The sequence below is a fragment of the Pelobates fuscus genome, chromosome 9 (genome assembly GCF_036172605.1).
Source record: "Pelobates fuscus isolate aPelFus1 chromosome 9, aPelFus1.pri, whole genome shotgun sequence".
Classification (NCBI taxonomy): Eukaryota; Metazoa; Chordata; class Amphibia; order Anura; family Pelobatidae; genus Pelobates; species Pelobates fuscus.
This window is the reverse complement of record NC_086325.1, coordinates 127169138-127193376: the sequence shown is the minus strand read 5'-3', so window position 1 is coordinate 127193376 and position 24239 is coordinate 127169138. Positions and strand designations below refer to the sequence as shown.

Below are 24239 nucleotides of genomic sequence, written 5' to 3'. Positions count from 1 at the left end.
CTGTTAAATGTATGATTGAAAAGCTTTCATATCGATGTTAAATGTCTGGATGACTATGATGATAACAATACTGTTTCTTTTCTGTCATATCCAAAATTTCCAATAAAAAGAAATTAAACAAAAAAAATAAAAGTAAAGTGATAACCTTCCTATCCAAGAGGTTGTTAAGAGAGATGTAGCCGATCCTAAAGCTGTAATCTCTAAAGCTGTAGTCAAATGCGCTAGCTAAAACTGTACCTAAATCAGCATGAGAGTATAAGGCTGCATCAGAGACCTAGCCTAGTTAAAAAAAAAACAAACCTTCTAACTTGACACGCGTTTCAGCGCTCTAGGGCGCCTTTTTCAAAAGTGTTTCCATGCCGGGTGCCCGCCCGGTCTTTTAAAGGGATGAGAGACGCCTCCAAAGCAATGCGTCATTCAGCTACGCCCAGTCTTATGACGTCAGAGAGATGGAGGCTGCACAGGTACGCCAAAGGTAAGTATAAGCAATAGATTCTATCTGCATCTGGCGTCCGATTAACTCTTGGAGGTCAGAGAGTATTAAAATGTAAAAAAATGTAAACGTCTTCTTCGTATACAGACAATGCAGAACTGACCAGGGAATGGGAATCTGCCACTGGCTCATGCTCAAAGCGTTTTATGGATATTCTAATTAAAATCATAAAAGTACAGCAATTTCAAACTGACCCAGAGTTCGTACAACTTGAGACCAGACTCAAAAACAATCTGGAGAAGTTTCAACACTCTTTAAAAATACATAAACACCAAAAGTTTGACAGGGACTCTAAAGATTACCAGACAAATAACGTGTATCATCATTTCTCTCACAGAACTAGAGCCCTGGTCTGGGCTCTCAAGAAACTGACTCCGTACCTGTATGGCCGTGCCTTCACCTTGATCACAGACCACAATCCTCTATTTTGGCTCAACTAAGTCTCTGGTGACAATGCCCGCTTGCTCCGGTGGAGTCTTGCCCTTCAACTCTACGACTTCACCATACACTATCGGCTGGGCAAACAGGGCTATCCCGCCAAACAGACTTACTCTTGGACTAATGGCTAGGAGACCCGTCAGCCTTACTGGACCCGGAAAGATCCAGCCACGTCTGCCGGAGCAGGGAGTAAAAGGGGGGCCATTGTGAAGAATCATGCATTCTGTACTTTCCCTCCCTGCTACTTTGTTCGTTGGATTTATTACCTTTACTACTAGTTTATTCGTTACTTTCTATTCGTCAAATTCCCGTGTTCGGTAAAATAGCTATTTTACCGAACGAGGACCACCCTGGGTAGCAATTAGAACATAGAATCCTGTGTTATTGCACAAAACCACAAGCTAATTGAGTGCTCCTGGGTGGCCGCCATTTCGGGACACAAACACATGGCCATCTTAAACTCCCGAACGGCCGGCCATTGGGACTTAGGCATCGAGTGCCTGGAACTAATTTTTAGCATGGCTCTCCAGCAATCCCTGGTCCCCCATGGAAGTCCCGTCTGACCCATTTACACAAATTGAACACAAATGGCGTTCGGGAGTTTCAATCTACCAAACGAGGGGAGCACTCTCATGTAACCAGCTACATTATATCTATAGGGTTTTCGTAAAATTTTTGTCCGAACGGAGACTGGCTCGCACCACTGATTTCATGGAACTCTGAGTCGGCTACAACCTCGTGGCGAGCCGGTCAAACTTCCACATGGTATAACTCCAAAACTACCGGATTATCACAAAATTTGGATATGTTGCTCACATCACCCTCAGCTACCCAGCTACCATTTTATATTGATATGTTATGTATAAAGTATGTTTCTAATAATTGTGAAAAATGTTAACTTTTCTGGCCACTAGATAATTGAGTTTGATAAGTGCTCAAACCCAATTATCTAGCCTGGCCCAGAGGAGGAGTTATGTAATGTATAAATTGTGTGCCCTGTTTCTCAGTAAATCAGACTTGTTCCAGCATTAAGCCTTGGCTCATGTGTGGATTATTCGGCAATACCAGCGTTTTATTACTCTGTGGATTACTTGGCGATTTTATTTTATGGGAAGAAGGGAATGCTTGACAGAGTAAAGGATCGTACCGTCACAAGTTTGTAATACAAAATAGAGCCAAAAGTTTGTAGGATGGGCATGAGGTTTGGGATTGATACCTCTGGTTTTGTCAGTGTTAGCAATATGTCGTCGGCGAACAATGATAGTTTATATTGATGTTCGCCGGCAGTGACTCCGTGAATGTTTGGGTTCTGCCTAATGATCTGAGCTAAAGGTTCTAGACAGAGAATAAAAAGCAGAGGGGACAATGGACATCCCTGTCTCATTCCATTCGAGATTGGGAAGAGTGGGGAAATGAACCCCGCACTGGTGACGCTAGCTTCTGGGGAGGTGTACAGAGCCATAATCGCTGTTATGAATGCGGAAGGAAAGCCAAATTTTTCTAGTGCAGATTTCAAGTATAGCCAATTGAGCCTATCAGAGGCCTTTTCCGCGTCCAGTGATAGTAGTAATCCCCTCAGTTTGTTAGTGTTGAGACCCTCCAAGACATTCAGAAGGAGTCTGGAATCATCCGAGCTCTGCCTGCCCTTGACAAAGCCTGATTGGTTATAGTGGATAAGAGTGGGGAGTAAATGATTGAGTCTAGTCGCTAGGATTTTTGCGTATAGTTTGGTGTCTATATTTAAGAGGGATATCGGATGGAAGTTGGCACATGCTGTAGGCTTTTTGCCCAGTTTAGGTAATGTGACAATGTGGGCACGCAGCATTTCGCCTGGCAATTTACCCTGCGTAAAAACCTTGGTTAAACAGAGATACTAAATGTGGGGTAAGAGCAGGTTGGAAGGTTTTATAGTAGATGGAAGAAAGTCCATTAGGTAATGCTTTAATTATTTGCATAACTTCCTCAGCTGAGATTAGTTTAGTGAGGTCGGGGATCCTATCAGTGGGCAGCGAGGGTAGCTGGATGGTTCCTAGAAACTTGTTTATCTGCTCTTGTGTCGGTTGGGATGTCAGGTCGTCTTCCTTGAGAATATAGAGTGTGTGGTAAAACTGGGCAAATTCCTGTACTATTTTATCAGGGTTTACAATTTTCTGACCCAGGGGGTTATGAATGTATGCTATTTTAGTCGCTAGACTTCCTTTAATTAAGTCTGGATGCTAGTACTTTGCCTGCTCTGTTGCCCTGCTCGTAAAATTTTGCTGTAAGTCGCCTTAGGAAAAAGTTAGTTCTAGCCACTTCCAGTTCTTGTAATTGTGTTTGTAGGTCTTTAATCTCTTTGAGGTGCATCCCTGAGGGTGTTTGTTTACTAAGTGTATTCAGTGTCGTGAGGAGGCTAGTGATGTTTATATATTTGGCTATATGTGGGCTTTGGCCCTACTAGCGTGCTTAAGTAGTACTCCCCTTATGTATGCCTTATGGGCTAACCATGTATTTTCTATGGGCGTGTCTGGTCGGGAATTGGTCAGAAAATAAACCTCCAGTTCTTTATGGAGATCCTCCAATACCTGGGGGTTGGTAAGCAAATTTTCATTAAGCCGCCAAGTTCCTCTCCCCTTAGAAGGAAATTGTTCACTCAGCTGGAGTATGATCGGTGCATGGTCCGACCACGTTATAAGATGTGTTGATGATGTTGCTGATCAGGGAGGTGGGTATTAAAAAGCGGTCTATTCGGGAGTACGAGTTATGTGCCAAGGAGTGAACCGTAAAATCCTTTTCTTGTGGGTGTGTCACCCTCCATGGGTCTATGAAATTCTGCTCTAGAAGGAGTTGATTAAGGTACCCTGTGGCTGTTTTCCTGCCTGCCTCAGTAGAAGCCGTCACTGTGTCTGAGGAGGATGCATTAAGTTGAGTGTCTAGAATGAAGTTCGTGTCTCCTCCTATCACTACTTCCCCTAGTCTGCATTCGTCCAGTGAGTTATATTAGTGAGAAATGCTGCCTGTTCTGTATGAGGGACGTATAAGTTAATTAAAGTGTATGGGGCATTATCAATATGCATTGTGTAATTAAAGGACCACTCTAGGCACCCAGACCACTTCAGCTTAATTAAGTGGTTTGGGTGTGAGGTCCTTCTAGGATTAACGCTTTTTTATATAAACATAGCAGTTTCAGAGAAATAGGGTTAATCCAGCCTCCAAATCCTCTAGTGGCTGTCTCACTGACCGCCGCTAGAGGCGCTTGAGTAATTCTCACTGTGAAAATCACAGTGAGAGCATGCAAGCGTCCATAGGAAAGCATTGTAAATTGTAAATGCTTTCCTATGAGACCGGCCGAATGCGCGCGCAGCTCTTGCCGCACATGCGCATTCAGCTGAAAGGGAGGATCGGAGGCGGAGAGGAGGAGGAAAGCCCGGCGCTGGAATAAAGGTAAGTTTTAACCCTTTCCTCATCCCAGAGCCCGGCGGGAGGGGGTCCCTGAGGGTGGGGGCACCCTCAGGGCACTATAGTGCCAGGAAAATGAGTATGTTTTCCTGGCACTATAGTGGTCCTTTAACCCCTTAAGGACCAAACTTCTGGAATAAAAGGGAATCATGACGTGTGACACACGTCATGTGTCCTTAAGGGGTTAAGTACCTCCCCTGTTTGTCTGTACGTTTTTTTACTAGTTCGAATGCCACATCTTTCCCGATAAGGATTAATACACCCCTTTTTTCTTAGAGAAGCAGGAGTGGAAGTCTAAAGGGTAAAGGGGGGAATTTAATTAAGGTCTCTTACCCCATTGGAAATGGGTTTCCTGAAAAAATAAGATTTGGGCTTTTGCCCTTTTTGCTTCTGCTAGTGCCAGCTTCCTTTTATTCGGGAAGTTGAGTCCTTTAGTGTTCAATGATAGAAAAGTAAGCACCATTGTATTACATACAACCTACTAAGCTGTCCAGTAAATCTAAGCATCGGTCCATCCTCTGTTATCTTAGTTCCCCTGTCGTTTCCCATGCCATCGGGGCTCTGGGTATAGGTCCTCCTGTGTGTAAGCACCGTGATTCCCTCACACAAGACAAATAAGAAAACATTAAGATAGATGAACTTAAGAGCAAAACAACAGAAAAAACTTATATACAGTTGCCTAAGAACCATGACAGTATACGGTAGGCAATTTGAGTGAGTGACATACACCACATACGTCTTAGTGGCCTGGCTCGGACCACTGGGGGTGAAGTGGTGGATAGTACCATCTATTGAGTATGTCATGTCATAGGGGACTGTCCCTATCCATGGCTCTAACCCTGGACCGAGACATAGATGTCGGTGTCCTTAGGTCAAGATAGGGAGAGGACACACATTATGTATCGCTGTCTTGCTCTCTATCTATTTTACGACCTATATTCCTGTGTCGTTTGTACATGCATACTTTCAACAATATCAACATATTGCAATATACTGAACGTGCCCGGTTGTTTGTTTGACCTCAGTGTAAGGCTTATCTTATTTTTTTACTAATTTTTTTTTATTTTATTTTTGTCTTTTACCTAATTTAGTTTTTTGTGGTTTTTTTTGGATACATTGTTTTTGTATATGCTATTATTATTATTATTATTTTGCTGCATTTTGCAAACCAAATGCAGTCTAACCTAACAAGAAAAAGGAAAAACTGATTTACCGGGCCGGTCTAAAATAAAATAATCTAAAACAAAAATGCAATTACTTCTGTAACTGGGAAAATATTTGAACAGCTATTAAGGGATATTATTCAGGAATTCATTGGGAAGAACTTTATTAGCAATAATCAGCATGGTTTTATGAAACATAGGTCATGTCAAACTAACCTAATTGCATTTTACGAAGAAGTAAGTAGAAGTATAGATCAGAGTGTTGCAGTGGATTTGATCTACTTGGATTTTGCCAAGGCATTTGATACGGTTTCTCAGAATAGGTTAGTCTTCAAACTAAAATAAATTAGTCTAGATGAATATTCTTGTTCTTGGGTAGAACATTGGCTTAAGGATAGAGCACAACGAGTTGTCATTAATGGTAAATGTTCAGGCTGGACAAAAGTGGTAAGTGGTGTCCCTCAGGGTTCTGTTTTGGGACCACTTCTTTTTAACATATTTATAAATGATCTTGAAATAGGCATTAAAAGCCATGTATCAGTGCTTGCAGATGACACAAAACTTTGTAAAGTAATAAAATGTGAGCAGGATATTGCTTTGCTGCAGAGGGATTTGGATAGATTGGGGGACTGGGCACTAAAATGGCAGATAAAATTTAACATAGGAAATTGCAAAGTTACGCACTTCGGGGTTAAGAATGCACAAGCAACTTACACACTAAATGGTAGTGAATTAGGGATAACCACACACAAGAAAGATTTGGGAATTGTTATAGACAACAAATTAGGCAGCAATATGCAATGTCAATCTGCCATTGCTAAGGCCAGTAAGGTTTTGTCATGTATAAATAGGGGCATAAATTCACGAGATGAAAATATAATTTTGCCTCTTTAAAAATCACTGGTAAGACCACACCTTGAATATGCTGTGCAATTTTGGACGCCTGTTCTAAAGAAAGATATCATGGCACTAGCAAAAGTCCAGAGACGAGCTACACAATTGCTAAAAAGGAATGGAGCATTTTAGTTATGAAGAAAGATTAAAAAAAATTAATCTGTTTAGTTTGGAAAAACGGCGCATGAGAAGGGATATGATAACTTTATACAAATATATTCGGGGCCAGTACAAACCTTTATCTGGAAATCTATTCATAAACAGGGCTATACATAGGACACAAGGTCACATATTTAGGCTGGAAGAAAGGAGATTTAATTGAAGGCAAAGAAAAGGTTTTTTTTTTACAGTAAGAGCAATAATGATATGGAATTCTCTGCCTGAAGAGGTGGCTTTGTCAGAGTCATTACAGATGTTTAAACTGCAATTGGATAAATACTTACAAAAACATAACATACAGAGATATAATTTCTTATTAGTAGGGTAATAGCTGCTTGATCCAAGGAGACATCTGACTGCTATTTTGGGGTCAAGAAGGAATTTTTTCCTAGTTTTTGGCCAAATTGGAAGCGCTTCAGACTTGTTTTTTTGCCTTCTTTTGGATCAACAGCAAAAACATATGTAAGGAAGGCTGAACTTGATGGACGCAAGTCTCTTTACAGCTATGTAACTATGTAACCAATTTCTAGAATGCACACACAACACTAACAGCTGGGAAAGCTCATTCTCTCCCACAATTCACTGACTGTAGGAATGGTATAATCGATTGAAACTAAATTTGCTGTTCTATAAAGAGTGGGGTGCTAACATTTTCATCACATTTGCAGACATTAAATTAAGTGGAATTGGTTGCTGGCTGAGACATGTGTTCATCTGCAGGCTGGTTACCATGTAGTATCAATTAAGATGAGTGAGATTTTATGGATTACATTTTTTTTTTTTTTTGCAAATCGAATGAAAAAATATACATCTATACATACTTTTGGTGAGTGAAATTATGTGATTATAAAATTTTATGACACACTACCTATATCCAATATACATCTATGAGCGATAAACAGTGCAACATATTATTGAAACAATTGATAGGTACTTTGAATTAGTCACATCTTACTTGTATAGACTGTCAGCTTCCAGACATTTGAAAATAACAGAGTACAGACTTTTGTCTGTGGTCTCCAAGTGGGTTCTTCCAGCTGCAATGCAACTTGTTCCTAAACCAGATAATAAATCATCTGCCAGACTCAGGGACTCTCCTGGTAAAGTACAAAAGTAAATACATCAAGATGTATCAGAAAATAGAGTAAATGAGTAAAACACAGGTAAATTGTGATGTGTATGGCATTTTAATTGTAAGACCCTCTTCCTCCTATATATCTGGATTGCTCACAATTGATTGTGTTTAACTAATTAATTATACAAATATATGATTATTGCTGTTAATCCAATGAATTTTATAAATACTGCTTCCATGGCTGACTCTTAGAGTCAATTAAATATATACTGTTATAGAATTATTAAAACCCTTATTAAATTTCCCATTAACTCCATTAACTTCATTATATGACAGATTTTCCTAACAGCATTTAGAATATTAGAAAGAAAATGTATTTTCTAGAAGGATATGAGTAACACCGGAATTGTCAAGTTCCTGTAATATGAAACATTGTATGCCATAGTTAGATCATGAGAACTGTACTAATGAAATGTGTATTCACTAAGCCTGAGAAACTAACCTTGAAGCTCAATGGTGCCAAGTACTCAAAATGGCTGGCTGCCAGATCCCCCCTCCCATCGAGCGAGCCTCGTGCTAAACAACAATGGCGCTTGTATCTTATGTCCACTCCCATGTCAAAGATGACGACATCCCATGATGGGAGGATGCCCAACTAGCCACTTAACAGCTAAACCAATTAATAATATTGATGGGAGGATATTGACTTAACCACTTAACACCTAATCCAATTAATGATGTTTATTTGTTGTTATCTTGATATTCTATGATGATGTAATATTGCTCTTATAAGGGTCTGCGAGCCCGCTTTTTAACCAGATGCCATTACATTTTCTCGAAGTTCTTTTAACCTGAACTCCGTGTGTCAGTGTGAATTTACTTCTGCTTATACGCAATTTAATCATCTCAAATTTGGACAGGAACAGATAGTCATTCAAACTTATTTGTTTGCTTAAAATAATCTATATCAATTTGGCGCATCCAACGTGGAGCTCTGGGTTATGACCTATCTGGCAGCCGTCCAAGAAGACGCTGGGTGGATGAATCCTGGGGGAAGGAAGGAGACTGATCACCTCTGAATACACGGTAAAGTTTGCTGCAGCACCTGGCCTGGCCGGTATGTTCCTTTTCCCTGTGATTTACCTGTCCCAGTGTCTGTGATTGGCTGCCAAGAGGACATCAAAGACAGGTAATATCTTGCCCAGAGAACCTATACCTTATTTGTTAATACCTATTTTACCTGCATGTTGACTATCTGTTGCCTGGGTGTGTTTGCCTTGTTTTGTTTTTAGCTTAGTGCCCGGGTAGAGTGAATGCCTGTGTACCCCTTTTAGGAGTCACGTGGCTGTGGCTGTAAGGAAAAAGGGGGGTGGACCTGTGGAAGTTTTCCTGGGGGTCCTCTATTGCCTGTTTACCCCTTTTAGGAGCCACGTGGCTGTGGCTGTAAGGAAAAAGGGGGGTGGACCTGTGGAAGTTTTCCTGGGGGTCTTCTTTGCCTGTTTACCTCTTTTAGGTGCCGGGTAGCTGCGGCAGTAAGGAAAAAGAGGAGGGGGAAATCTGTGGAGGGGTGTAGACTCACGGCTTCCTGGGGATTCCCCATGGTGTCACTTTGATAGCCTAGCTAGCCTCATTGTGCACATTGCTCTGCTTGCAGAGAGGTGGTACCCTCCAGCCCCAAGCGCTGAGGCTGGTGGCATTCCAATTTTATTTGTGGCGCGTGGATTCGGGCAGGCATTGCTGTCTCCATCACCACGTGGTAGTGAGACTTACGGGTGGGTCCGTAGGGGCACTACGGGAGTGAGGGAAGTGGTGGTCACGGATACCGGTCCACTGTTACGGGGAGGCGTACGGAACTCGGGCCGGTGTTAGTTGTTTTCCGTCGCCGCAGGTAGTGAGACTTGAGGAAGTCGTTCTCCGAGCGGGGACACTACGAGGTTGAGGGAGGTGGCTTTGGTCACATGAGTAAAGGAAAGGGATTACTGTTGAATTTATTTGAACTGTGATGCATGCACTGTATTTCAATTGAAATGTTGTCTTAATTGGGAGTCATTCAAACTCCTGTGTCTTTCTCTACTTTCACTTTTTACTTTTACTCTACTTCCTGTGTTATTTACACTTTCCCCTCCTATTTCTCTTTGTGAGAGAAGTGATTGGTCACACACTTCTCACCTCGCTCCAATCCGTGGCTACCTCGGGTAGGCGGAATAAGTGACTAGTCTACGTTTTGGGAAGACGCACGTAGGGACCCACCTTTACGTGGCAGTCGAGCATTGTAGACACTCTGTTTCATTTTCTTCCTCTATATCTGGGACGCCTTTTATAGGGGGAATGGGACAGGGGTTAGATAAGCCCAGTAAGGGCTGGTTAGCGTGTGATCTAGTTGAAGACAGAGAGGGTGAAGAGATGGTTAAGGGAGTTGAAAAGATTGCTAAAGTGTGTAGAATTGCTGTACCTTCATGTGGTAGATTACAGCCAGAGAGCTGGCGCAGATTACTGACAGAGAAGAGAGGCAAGCTTACAGATAATGATTTGCTTCGTACAGCAGAAGCCTGGTACAGAGTAGCAAGAGCTATTCAGCAGGAAGGTTGGGTTAAGGAAGAAATTGATCACAAAGGGTTAAGAATGTATGTATATCATAATAATTGTGTTACTGGGAAGTTCTCCCAGCCAGCGCCCTATTATTACATTATTATGTCCGGGAGGTGACCACTCCCATCATCCCGTCAGTAATGACCAAAATGTAGCTGACCACGGTCACCATCCCTGGTCCCCACTCTACCCCAATCTTAAATGCTGTGGGGTTTTTGTATTTTGTGTTAGCCATTAGATGGTAGAGGACCACCCTAGTAGAGGGTTGGGGTTTTGTATTGAGTTTCACTGAGATTATTACTATATTGTGATTGACCTGACTGGATCAGGAGGGATTTGCTGTTTCTTACTGTTTATATGATTATTCTAATGTGTACATGGCCATATTACTTTCTACTATAGTATGGGTAAATGTTGTGTTTTTGTGTCTCTTTGCTTGCAATAATTGTAATGTAACTATACTTCTGTCTTGTTACTGTACAGCAGTGACATGGTTAAATCTCATGCCTGTAGCTTGTCTCATCTCTCTCTCTCCCCCTCCCTCCCTCCCTCTCTTGCTTCCCTCCCTCCTCCCTCCCTCTCTTGCTTCTGGTCTCCGTGCGGAGGTTCGGGGGGGAGGAGGTTCGGGGGGACATGCTTGCGATTCAGATTTGTGTTCCATAGAGTAATTCATAGCTACCGATAAGAGTTAGAAATGGATTTTTTTGCTAGAAAATATTCTAATTGTGTATTTTGTTATTTACATAGGCGTTGATAGGATGGTTAAGGAGTGATGTGTCGTATAAGAGGTTTCTAGGGTTTGTATATTGTTATTGTTGTTGCCATTTATATGACGCCAACAGATTCCGTAGCGTTATATATATATATATATATATATATATATATTGTGTTTCGTGATAAGGCAGTGAGGATCGTGGGGGAGACTAGCTACAAGAATAGAGGAATATTTGGACGTGTTAAGTGATTAATGGCTGGTGAATGATGGGGGAGATTGGTTGAATTCCGTGAGTTTATTTTGCATCATGTTATTTTTTTTTTTTTTTTTTAATTCTTTATTTTGGTTGTGCAGGTGGTTACAGATAATTAACAGCGCCACAACAGCGTATTGCACGGTTACAGTAGTTATGCAGTGGCAGAGAAATTGCACTTTTTTTTTTTATGTGATGGATAGCAAGGTGTAGGACGAAACGTGGTCAACAGTGTCTGTGTAGCTATAACAGCCGTAACAGACGCATTTTTGTGGAACATATTAAAACATTTTCATGGCATAAGTTAGCTTAGTACGTTTTTGCTATTTAGTGAACAGAAAAGACAATCTTAAGCGGCGTACGGGTCAACACGTGTGTGAGCGAAGGTGTGTAAGTGGCTAAGTGGCATGTTGGTGTACGCCTTATGTGCTGTATACAGTATTGCGTTTCGGCAGTAGTTGTGGGTGTCGGTGCTTATGTATCGCTCGGGGCCTATGTACTAAGCAGTGGCGTAAAAACATTGCGCAAAACGAAGCCATCTAAAGTGTAACATTGGCAGAATTTTGGGCTGATCTTGTGTGTGTAAGTAAATATTAAGCCGGATCAGACGTTAGCTGAGGTATATGGTAGGGCTCCTACCTAGCTGATCGTATGGAGCTCCAGCAAGATGTGTGGGTACGGGAGTATATATTTCGCCTAGGGCCTATCCGCTAAGCAGCTGCTTATAAACATGGCGAAAAGCCAAATTGTCTTTAAGTATATAGGTAGCTTAAATCCTGGCTAATCTTAGGTAGTTTACTCATATTTTACAATTGAACAACTTTTTAGATAAGGAGGACCTGGGTCTCCAAAATACAGGCAAAAGGAAAATTGTGTAGCTGCAACATATAAACAATAATAATTAACGATTCGGTGTAGGTAGGATAACGTTCCTTGCTGCATAGTTACATGTTAAGTCCCTTGGATATAGTGGGTGTCCCTGGGGTCATCGCAGTGGGGACTGCTTAGCCAATGCCCGCCTGATGGTGCACAGAGTCCCGTGGCCATGTGGCATACAGCAGGCTGACCCATCCTGTGGTGTATCGGCAGGTAGGAGTTTCCTCTGGGGTTCTCCGTAGCACCGTCGGTAAGTCCTGTCGGCTTGCCCCGTTGGTAGGAGTGGGAGGTTGTGCTGCATCGGTTCCCGAATCAGGTGAGTGGCTTGTGCGGAGGCCAGGTACGATCCCGCTTGGTTTCCACGTAGTGCCTTGCCATATTGCTCCGCCAGGGTCCTTCTGAGTGCTGGATGCGGTTAAGCATCCCTGCTGGTGGGAGATGGGCCGATATTTTAAAGAGGCCTCCCCTGCTGCAGGCCAAACATAGGCCTCTCGCGTGCGCCTCTGTGGTTTGCACAGCGGCGGACCGTGTTGAATAGCTCTCCGAACACGTCGGGGCCTGGGCCGGCGGCGTCTGAGGCGTGGTCTGCGGTCTCTGAGTTTGGGCAGAGCTCCCTGTGCCCCTTGCTGCTTTTTGCCGGTCTGTGGCCTGACTGTGTGGTTCAGAGCCGGTGCGTGTGAAGGCATGGCGGTGGACAGTCGAGGGATCCTTGTGGCTGCTTGGGCCTGTGCCATAATGGTCCACCACCGGGTCCAAAAATGGTCAAAGGCCGCTGCTATGCGGTCCTCCTGGGGGAGCTCGCTTGTCAGTTGCGTCGGTACAGATTGGGTGCGTGGAGGCCCCGGAGCCCGAGCAGCAGCCGCCATCTTGGGTTCCGGATGAGGGGTGAGTGCGGTCGTGTGTGCTCGCAGAGTTCTGTGTCCCTGAGGAGGGTGGACCGGGATGACCCCCGCCGGTCCGTAGGGGGGGGAACGTGGGCCCAGCAGGGTATGTGCCGGATAGGCAAGCGGCGGGAGAGCGGCCGCCCGCGTGTGTAGGCCGCATGTCGGCGCCGGGCAGTATCTCTGCTTTCGAGGTGTCTTTAGAAAGGTCTCGGTGTCCGCCGCCCGGTATCAGCTTTTTAAGAGCCCAGTTAGGGTGCCTTTTTGGTATAATCCGCATTAATAGCGATTCGGCTCAGGAGCTGTTGCTTTGTGCGTCCGTTGCTCTTAGTGGTCAGGCCCCGCCCCCCTGCATCATGTTATTTTAAAGTATAGAGACAGCTTTACGGGCTGTTAGATGCATGTTGTTTTCAACTGTCTTATTTAATCCGTCAAGTCTGTCCATAGTTTAGTATTTCATTTTGCTGAACAGAATGTTGCTTCTCTGATTTATTTTATTAGCTATAATATAGTGTAATGTTGAAACTCCCTAAAAGAAAATGGCCCCTAGTACAAAAGAAGGTTGGCCCTAAGGTGACATCACTTCTGCCCTTACTTCTGCCCGTACCTCCAGTCTCTTCCTTTCTCATCATTTCCTCCCACGCCCTGTCATGGCTGCCTCGATCATAAGACCTACTCCTATCATGCTCATCCTATCTTAAGACATGCTGTTCTCCTTGAATCCCACATATTATGAACAGGAAAGTTCTAATTATTAAAGGGAAAAATTAGAGAATTTCAATAATTTAATACAATTAAAGATTAGTCTTAAAATGTTTTGATCTAGGGGGCGTGGCCTGACCGCGAGCCAAGGTGGACGTGTAAACGACAGGCTCCGAGAGTTTCATCCCAAATACAGCGATTAGCATAGCGTTACACGGAAGAATTCCGTACAAAAAATACACCAGTCGTCGGAGATAAACCCCGACATCATGGCACAAAGATCTACGCTGAAGAAAAAGACGAAAGAAACACCTACACTCCAGATAATGGCGATGGAGTCGCCACCGCGAGGCACTAAAGATGGCGCGGAAGGCCTCACTCACCGGCCTCGAGTTCCGGCCGGAGCGACATCACAACGATCTCGGCTAGAGAAAATCCAGCTACAGAAGCATCCATACAAATAATGCTAAATCATCTACAACAATCGGTACAGGCAGACTTTGCTAATCTAGCCAGGGAAATCAGAGCTGATGTCAGAGCGCTGGGAGAAAGAACGGATTACCTGGAATGCAAGACGGAGGAGATTATCACCGCTCACAACAATATGGCGGCGTCCTATGAGACCATGGATGCAAAAATATCCTCCATCCTTACCAAGCTCACAGACCATGAGGATAGAGATAGGAGGAACAATGTCCGCGTCCGCGGCATCCCTGAGGACGTCGGCCCTGCCGCCTTTGGCGCATATATCACCAAGCTATTCCATCACCTGGTGCCAGACCTCCCGGAGTTGCAGCTACTGCTGGATAGAACACACCGCCTGCCCAGGCCCAGACATCTGCCGGCGACCGCGCCTAGGGATAACCAGACTACATTACTACACTGCCAAAGAATTGATCATGGCGGCCTCCAGAAAACGACCAATCCTCCCTGATTTGTACAACAAAGTCCAATTATACGTAGACTTATCAGCGATGACACTGGCGGCAAGAAGAACCTTCAATCCCATCACCCGAGCACTAAGAGCGGCGGAGATACCATACAAATGGGGTTTCCCGACCCGGCTTATTATCAAGAAGAATGCATGGAAAAACATCTTACCACACTAGCGGAGGGGAAGACCGCCATGGAGGAGTGGAATATACCGCTGCTGGAAGACCCGCCAGTGCCCTCGGAGGGCAAACCGACGGCCAAGTCACCATTGCAGATCACACAAGGATGGGTCAAACGCCAAAATGCCACATGAACTGGTACCAGCTTCTGTCTCGTACCATTGATTCACCCATAAAAGGTCACAGTGACGACCACAGACTCTTTGGTCCTGGTGACAAGCAAGTAGTCAATACGTAATTTTGTTAGCATGTTGTGCAAATTTTATTACCTTGTTGATAATTGTATGGTATAGAGGGGGAAGTGGCTAGGCCACGGGACAAATGCCTTTATTCTATGCATTTGATGTATGGCATGTCGGGATACACATAACCTGGGAAACATACTATCATTCACCGGGCAGAGCAAGGGAAGACCGAACTACCCCGCCCACCAGTTCAATAATTAATGCGCCACATAGGCCACATTATCCATAACAGAGGGATAAAGTAGCAATTACACTTGCCCCGCCCCCCCCCCTACGAAAACCACGGAAGTACAGTCCCAGACTGGACTAAGAAATGGCAAGGAGTATTACGCTCCAACCTGGAAACTTATTGATACATACTCTCCCCACCGAACTGGGAACTCTCTACCCCCAACAGGGCTCTAGTGCCCGAGTAACACCGATTACAAGGGCCTCAATTAGAGACCCGGACTCAGGTTTAAAGTTGGTTTGATCCAACATATGACCAAGTCTCATGTTAGAGACCTTCTGGTCGCTGTATATAGTTGTTTATGGTTGTATACTTTCCCACCCACCCCCTCCCTTTTTTAGCAGGAATGCAACTCAATTGGATTGACAACACCCGGCTCTTCCTATCTAACCAGTGCAACTATGTGATAACCCCCATTATAAGAGCATACCTAGGGGCCGATAAAAAGGTTAGCCTATACAATAAAAGTACCGACACAACCCTCCCGCACAAGAAGAAAATAGATAACCCACTTATGATCAGTCATAGGAAGCTAGGTAACTATGGGACCATATACAGTTGTGATGGCGCTTAACATTTTCTCATTAAATGCGAAAGGGTTAAATACACCCCACAAACGGAGGTTAGCTCTTCAGGAGGCCAAGAAACATAATGCGCATGTCACATTTTTCCAGGAGACCCATTTTCAAACTAGACATCATCCAAAATTTGCCTCTAAGAACTTCCCCTTGGGTTTTCATAGCACATTTAAATCGAAAAAACGAGGAGTCACGATTCTAATAAGTAAGGAAGTCTCCTTCCAATTTATCAAGCAGCTTAACGACAAAGAGGGCAGATACCTCCTCCTACAATGTATCATAAATAACACACAGTTAACCCTAGTCAATATATATGGACCGCATAAGGATCACCATACCTTTCTAGATACAATTCTCACTCTTGCAATGGCCCATAAATATGGGGACATAATAGTGGGAGGAGATACCAACTGCCTGTTAGATGCTACTTTAGACACTACGTCCACCCACACAGTCAATCAAAGCACCATACGTACCAGATTACGATCCACTAATCTCCTGGACAAAACACTTACAGACCACGAGTTCTTAGATGCCTGGAGAACAACTAATCCTAGTCGTAGAGATTATACCTACCACTCAGTAAGCCATTCATCATACTCGAGAATAGATAGATTTTTGCTCCCCAAATCACTAATAATGAAAATAGCTAACACTCTCATTGGAGACTTCTCATGGTCAGACCATGCCCCTATAACCTTGGCATTTACAATGCAATACCCCACACAGGGCAGGAGACCGTGGCGCCTCAATGATACACTGCTAGCGGACCATAATATAGTCACACAACTTACGGACGAACTTGACACATATTTCTCACTTAATAACGATGGAGAGATTAGTACTGAAAGCTTATGGCAGGCACATAAAGCCGTCCTTAGAGGGCAATTCATTAAACACTCTAGTTATAATAAGAAGCAGAGGCTTTTGAAATACACAAATATTCTTACAGAACTCAACACTCTCTCCAACAAAAACAAACATAAGCCAAATCACGAAACCACATCAGTCATCCTTCGACTCCAAGCACAACTAAATGAACTCGAAACGGCAAAGACCACTTATCTACTCACAAAAATGAAGCATAGATTCTTTAAAGAAGGAAACAGGGCTGGAAAGATCTTAGCCTCGCAACTTAAAACGAGAATGGCGGCTTCGAAGATAGCATACCTTCAATCGAAAGGAGGCAACAAGATCACAAAACCACAGGACATAGTAAATGAGTTTAGTAAATATTACAGCAAATTGTATAACCTAGCTGATGACGCCTCCTCTCCTACCCCCAAACAGGAAGACATTGATGACTTTCTACGAGATGTCGACCTCCCACAGATCTCTAGGGAAGAATTTCTGCTTCTCACTCAACCTATCTCAATAGAAGAAACATTGCAAACCATAGCCCAATTGCCTGCCCACAAATCACCGGGCCCGGATGGTTTCTCTAATCTATACTACCGCACCTTTGGCAATATCCTGGCCCCCCACATGACAAACCTATACAATCACTGCTTCCAAACTGGTAGAATGCCCACTGAAATTTTACAAGCGCACATCTCTACGCTCCCGAAACCCGGGAAACCTCCCATCCATTGCTCCAACTTTAGACCCATATCTTTGCTCAATTGTGATACAAAAATTTACGCCAAAATTATAGCCAATAGATTAGCTCCGATACTCCCTAGAATAGTTCATAATGATCAGTCAGGCTTTATTCGAGGAAGACAAGGCTGTGACAATACCAGAAAAATTTTAAACATCCTGTCACATATAGAGAAACACAATACAGAAAGCATCCTATTGGTCTTAGATGCAGAGAAGGCCTTCGATCGACTCAACTGGGCATACATGTCAACAGTCCTAACCAAATTCAACTTTCCTTCAGAATTCATCCAGGGAATCATGGCACTCTATGGCAATCCCTCGGCGCAAGTTTCTAACTCGGGCTTTATCTCCACCCCTTTCAATCTCACTAATGGCACGAAACAGGGATGCCCACTGTCTCCCCTCCTATTCATTTTATCATTAGAACCATTAGCACATAAAATCAGACGGGACCCGCTGATCACGGGAATACAAATCCATTCACACAATTACCGTCTAGCGATGTTCGCAGATGATATCTTTCTCTCCTTAAGCAAACCAGAATCTTCGCTACCACAACTGTTGCGCCTATTGAGCTCCTATGGACAAATCTCCTATTATAAGCTAAACACCTCGAAAACCCAAGTGTTACCGATTCATATGCAATCGCAACAACTGAAAACCCTGCAATCCTCCTACCAATTTAAATGGAGACAAGACCATATAGTATATCTCGGAGTCAAACTAGCATTACATAGGCAGAAGATGATATCTCTAAACTATGCACCATTCAATAACGTATGCAATTCGAGCTTTCAAAAATGGAAAGATGTCCGAATTTCATGGATGGGGCGTCTACAAGCTATCAAAATGATGTTACTCCCAAAAGCCCTTTACTTATTTAGGATGTTGCCGCTTCCTATTTCACCTGTATGGTTTAAGAACATTCAGCGCACATTAAATACGTTTGTGTGGGGTAAGAAGAAGCCACGCTTACCCCTCTCCCTCCTACAGCTGAACTCAAGGGAAGGGGGACTGGGCCTGCCTAAGCTCTTTACGTACTACAAAGCAGCATTACTCGAGGCGGCAGTTCGACTTCACGCACCTAGCAACACCTTCCAATGGGTGGATATGGAAAGGGCAACCATAGAGATGAAATCATTAACAAATGTCCTATGGACACCGAAGCACTACAGAAAACAAGGGACTTCACTATACCCGACAACTGCTATAACCATGAAAATCTGGGACAACCTTCGTATCGGTCACACGTCAGACGAACACTTCAGCCTACAGGCCCCTCTGACAGCACTAGAGGCAATATCACCGTGGCTATCACTCAAACCATGGACAGACCTAGGTGCACAGCGTATTAAAGACCTATGCTATCATTCGAAAATATTGCCGTTTCCTGACTTACAAAAAAAATTAACCTACCGCACTCCTTCATCTTCCCATATCTCCAATTGAAAAGTATCATCAACACCAAAGTCGACCTATCAACCAAGAAACCTGACCACAGTCTGATATACCAGAACCGAATCATTAATAGATGTTTTTAAGCACCGACAGCAGCAAAAACTTTAACTCTATGTTACCAATCCCTACTTGAGAGACATCCACCACGCCACTTTAAATATGTTTCACAATGGGAACTAGAAGGAATACCCGAGCTCACAGAGGATCAGTGGCTAAAGTCATTAGATGCATTGCGAGGCACCACAGCCTGCTTCTCTCATATAGAAGCCCATAAAAAAATTAGTTTACCGCTGGTATCTTACACCACATAGGCTTCACAAGATATATCCAAAAGTAGGAGCCAAATGCTGGAGATGCAACGCTGAGACGGGTCATATGACACATATATGGTGGGATTGTGAACTGATCAAACCATTGTGGTCCTATGTTTCGACCCTGATAGCACTGGGTACGGGAGATGATGCCTCCCTCACCCCTACAATTGCCTTATTACTACTATTCCCAGACACTTGGTCACGGAAGGATAGGCAGTTAGCTACCATAATAATCTTGGCGGCCAGAAACCTCATAGCACTCCGCTGGAAGTCCACATATGGCCCGACAAACAAAGAGTTGAAAGACAAAGTGTACCAATACTATCGATATGAAATCCTCTCCTCGGATTCTCACACTAAAAGGAAGAAACTGGAAGAGACGTGGAGGACTTGGCTGGAAGCCACACACCTAATTAACCCCACAAAAGCATTGTAGGAAATGTACATTTTCCCAACTAGGCAAAAGAGGAGACAGGCGAATGTCTCAAGAGGATGCTTTTCCATAGCTCTTAGTAACATACCTGCCCAACATACACGGCCTTGAACAAGGGTGTACATAGACAGGCAGGGGAAGACTCGCAAACACACCAGCGTAGTCATAGGATCAGGTCTGACTAGAAAGGTTCATCCACCCCACTATAGCGCAATTTGAATATTAAGTTATTAACATGGGAAGGGTGGAGCTGACTGCTACAACACAATGAGGATTACATATCTGTCTAAGCCATACAAATTAGGCTATTATCGAATATACCACTTCGGATACTCCTTTCGGAACATTTCTCCACAAATGTAGCTTACTGTATTTTCACTTGCTATAGATTGTAACAAAGACATTCACGCTTCTTACAAGAAAATTTGCAAACATCAGAAACCTAACAAAAGTTAACAAATTAGTGGCCCCGCACAAACATAGGTACCCCAATAGCAGCATCTTATTTTTGCCTGTATTATTGCAATGTCTCCCCCCCCCCCCCTTTTTTCCTTTCTGTACCCCTTTATTTTTTGGAAAATAAAACAATTCATGGAAAAAAAAAATAAAAAATGTTTTGATCTAATTAAAAAGGAACCAGAAAACATTATAAGCCTAACTATTAACAAATGGATAAGGTGGGGGTGTGTTCCAATCTGTCTTTATTGGATAATGATAGCCTCCAAGATTAAAGACTGACTAACATAATTTTTGATGTAAGCCCAGATATTTTATTATTGCATATACATATAAGTCGAGACTTTGGGCATTATAATGTATTGATTCCAGATCTGTTACTAGCAGCAAGTGCATTACATAGAAACATAGAATGTGACGGCAGATAAGAACCATTCGGCCCATTTAGTCTGCCCAGTATTCTAAATACTTTCATTAGTCCCTGGCATTATCTTATAGTTAGGATAGCCTTATGCCTATCCCACGCATGCTTAAACTCCTTTACTGTGTTAACCTCTACCACTTCAGCTGGAAGGCTATTCCATGCATCCACTACCCTCTCAGTAAAGTAATACTTCCTGATATTATTTTTAAACCTTTGTCCCTCTAATTTAAGACTATGTCCTCTTGTTGTGGTAGTTTTTCTTCTTTTAAATATAGTCTCCGCTTTTACTGTGTTGATTCCCTTTATGTATTTAAATGCTTTTATCATATTTCCCCTGTCTCGTCTTTCCACCAAGCTATACATGTTAAGATCCTTTAACCTTTCCTGGTAAGTTTTATCCTACAATCCATGAACAAGTTTAGTAGCCCTTCTTTGAACTCTCTCTAAGGTATCAATATTCTTCTGAAGATATGGTCTCCAGTACTGTGTACAGTACTCCAAGTGAGGTCTCACCAGTGTTCTGTACAATGGCATGAGCACTTCCCTCTTTCTACTGCTAATACCTCTCCCTATACAACCAAGCATTCTGCTAGCATTTCCTGCTGCTCTATTACATTGTCTGCCTACCTTTAAGTCATCAGAAATAATCACCCCTAAATCACTTTCCTCAGATGTTGAGGTTAGGACTCTATCAAATATTCTGTACTCTGCCCTTGGGTTTTTACGTCCAAGATGCATTATCTTGCACTTATCCACATTAAATGTCAGTTGCCACAACTCTGACCATTTTTCTAGTTTACCTAAATCATTTTCCATTTGGCTTATCCCTCCTGGAACATCAACCCTGTTACATATCTTAGTATCATCCGCAAAAAGACACACCTTACCATCAAGACCTTCTGCAATATCACTAATAAAAATATTAAAGAGAATGGGTCCAAGTACAGATCCCTGAGGTACCCCACTGGTGACAAGCCCAAGCTTCGAATATACTCCATTGACTACAACCCTCTGTTGCCTGTCACTCAGCCACTGCCTTACCCATTCAACAATATTGGAATCCAAACTCAAAGATTGTAGTTTATTGATAAGCCTTCTATGTGCAACAGTGTCAAAAGCCTTACTGAAATCAATGTCTACTGCACCACCCTGATCTATAATTTTAGTTACCCAATCAAAAAAATCAATAAGATTAGTTTGGCATGATCTCCCTGAAGTAAACCCATGTTGTCTCTGATCTTGAAATCCATGTGTTTTTAGATGTTCAACAATCCTATCCTTTAACATGGTTTCCATCACTTTCCCCACTACTGAAGTAAGGCTTACTGGCCTATAGTTGCCCGACTCCTCCCTATTACCTTTCTTGTGAATGGGCACAACATTCGCTAACTTCCAATCTTCTGGGACTACTCCTGTTATCAATGATTGGTTAAATAAATCTGTTAATGGTTTTGCTAGTACACCACTAAGCTCTTTTAATAGCTTTGGGTGTATTCCATCAGGTCCCATTGACTTATTTGTCTTTACTTTTGACAGTTGAAATAGAACCTCTTCCTCTGTAAACCCACGTGTAATAAATGACTAATTTATCCTTTTTCTTAACTGAGGTCCCTTTCCTTCATTTTCATCTGTAAATACCGAACAAAAATATTCATTGAGGCAGTCAGCTAGACCTTTATCCTCATCTACATACCTTCCTTCTTTTGTTTTTAATCTGACTAATCCTTGTTTTACTTTTCTTTTCTCATTTATATATCTAAAAAAAGTTTTGTCCCCCCTTTTTACTGACTGTGCTATTTTCTCTTCTGTGTGTGATTTGGAAGCTCTTATAACTTGTTTAGCCTCTTTCTGCCTAATCTTATAGGTCATTCTGTCTTCCTCACTCTGGTTTTTTTTATAATTACTATATGCTAACTTTTGGTTTTTTACTATTTTGGCCACATCTGCGGAGTACCACAGTGGTTTCTTGAATTTTTTGCTTTTACTGACAAGCCTAATGCAATTTTCTGTTGCCTTCAGTAGTGCAACTTTTAAATAATCCCATTTCTTTTGGACTCCATTTAAATTGCTCCAGTCTGATAATGACTCCTTTACACATATTCTAATTTTAGAAAAGTCTATTTTTCTAAAGTCTAAAACTTTTGTTTTTGTGTGGTGTGACTCAGTCACTGTTCTTATATTAAACCACACTGACTGATGATCACTGGATCCTAAACTTTCACCTACAGTAATATCTGATACCAAATCTCCATTTGTTAACACTAAATCTAGTATGGCCTCTTTACGAGTTGGCTCCTCAACGACTTGTTTTAGAGACAATCCCAGTAGGGAGTTTAGAATATGTGTGCTCCTGGCACAAGTAGCTATTTTTGTTTTCCAATTCACATCAGGAAGATTAAAGTCACCCATGATGATAACTTCCCCCTTCATTGTCATTTTAGCTATTTCTTCAACTAGTAGATTATCTAACTCTTCAATTTGTCCTGGGGGCCTATAAATCACACCTACACGAGTTACTGTGTGATTACCAAATTCTAACGTAACCCAAACGGACTCTATGTTCACCTCACTAACCTTTATTAGGCTAGATTTTATGCTATCCTTTACATACAGGGCCACCCCTCCCCCTTTCTTGCCTTCCCTGTCTTTTCTATATAAAGAGTACCCTGGTATTGCTATGTCCCAGTCATTTTTCTCATTATACCATGTCTCAGTAACAGCGACTAAATCTACACTATCAGTTGCCATTATTGCCACAAGTTCATGGATCTTATTCCCTAAACTGCGAGCATTTGTAGACATGACTCTAAGCTTATCATTTTTTTTTTTTTTTCAATGTATGATTTTTATTGAAGAATTTTTCATACAAAAATACTAATAGGGGGGGGATACAGAAAGGTAAAAAAAGGGGGGGAGGGGGGGTAATAAATGTAGCAAAATACACACAGTGGAGCACATTGTTCTCAAATCACAGATTTACAGATGTACAGATAAGGGTGGGAAAGAGACATATAAGCAATCATATAATCGATCACATTTCCGCCATGACAGTACAGTAGCTTATTTCGACATCAATAGATTGGCATTATACATTATACCTTGCTCTTTTATGGCTCACATTAAAGAAGATCTGCAAGTGGTTCTCAATCAGATAAGAATGTCAAAGTACTGGCTTGAATTTTATGTGTGGAGCCAATTTATATAAGGGATAGGGAATCCTTGTAGGATTAAGGAGTGAGTGAAACATACATCCTTTGTGCCTCTGGTGAATAAAATGAAATGACACTTTAATACCAGAAATTAAGTTAAGTCCGTAAATTAAGTGATGTCTGTAAACGAGTACGGATTACCAATGGCTTCCCAGTTATACCACATTGCATTAAAGGAATCCAGGTTTTTTCCCATAGCCCACTTTTTTTCAAAGACATAAATGGAGTTGACTTTGGTTATTACCTCCTGAACTATGGGGCATTTTACACTTTTCCAATGAGTGGCTATGCTAATTTTTGCTGCTACCAAAATGTTTAATACTGCTGCTCTTGATGAGATGTCACCTAAATCAGGTAGTAAATGAAGCATATAATTGGCTGGTTTGAGTGGAATGTTGTGACCGCTAACTGATTTGATCAAAAGTCGTATTGAGTCCCAAAACGTGTGTAGAGCTGTGCAATCCCAAAATATATGTTTCAACGTACCATTGGGATCAGCACAT

At 42.4% G+C, this 24239-nt stretch overlaps 1 protein-coding gene across 1 annotated transcript in view; it reads right to left on the bottom strand.

Annotated features, from left to right (window-relative positions):
• The window catches only part of ASTN2 (astrotactin 2), a 925983-nt gene that overhangs the window by 104099 nt on the left and 797645 nt on the right, over positions 1 to 24239 (bottom strand). The window contains exon 18 of the mRNA XM_063432386.1: positions 7541 to 7682. Coding sequence (XP_063288456.1) covers positions 7541 to 7682 — 142 coding nt within the window. The remainder of the gene's footprint in view (positions 1 to 7540; positions 7683 to 24239) is intronic.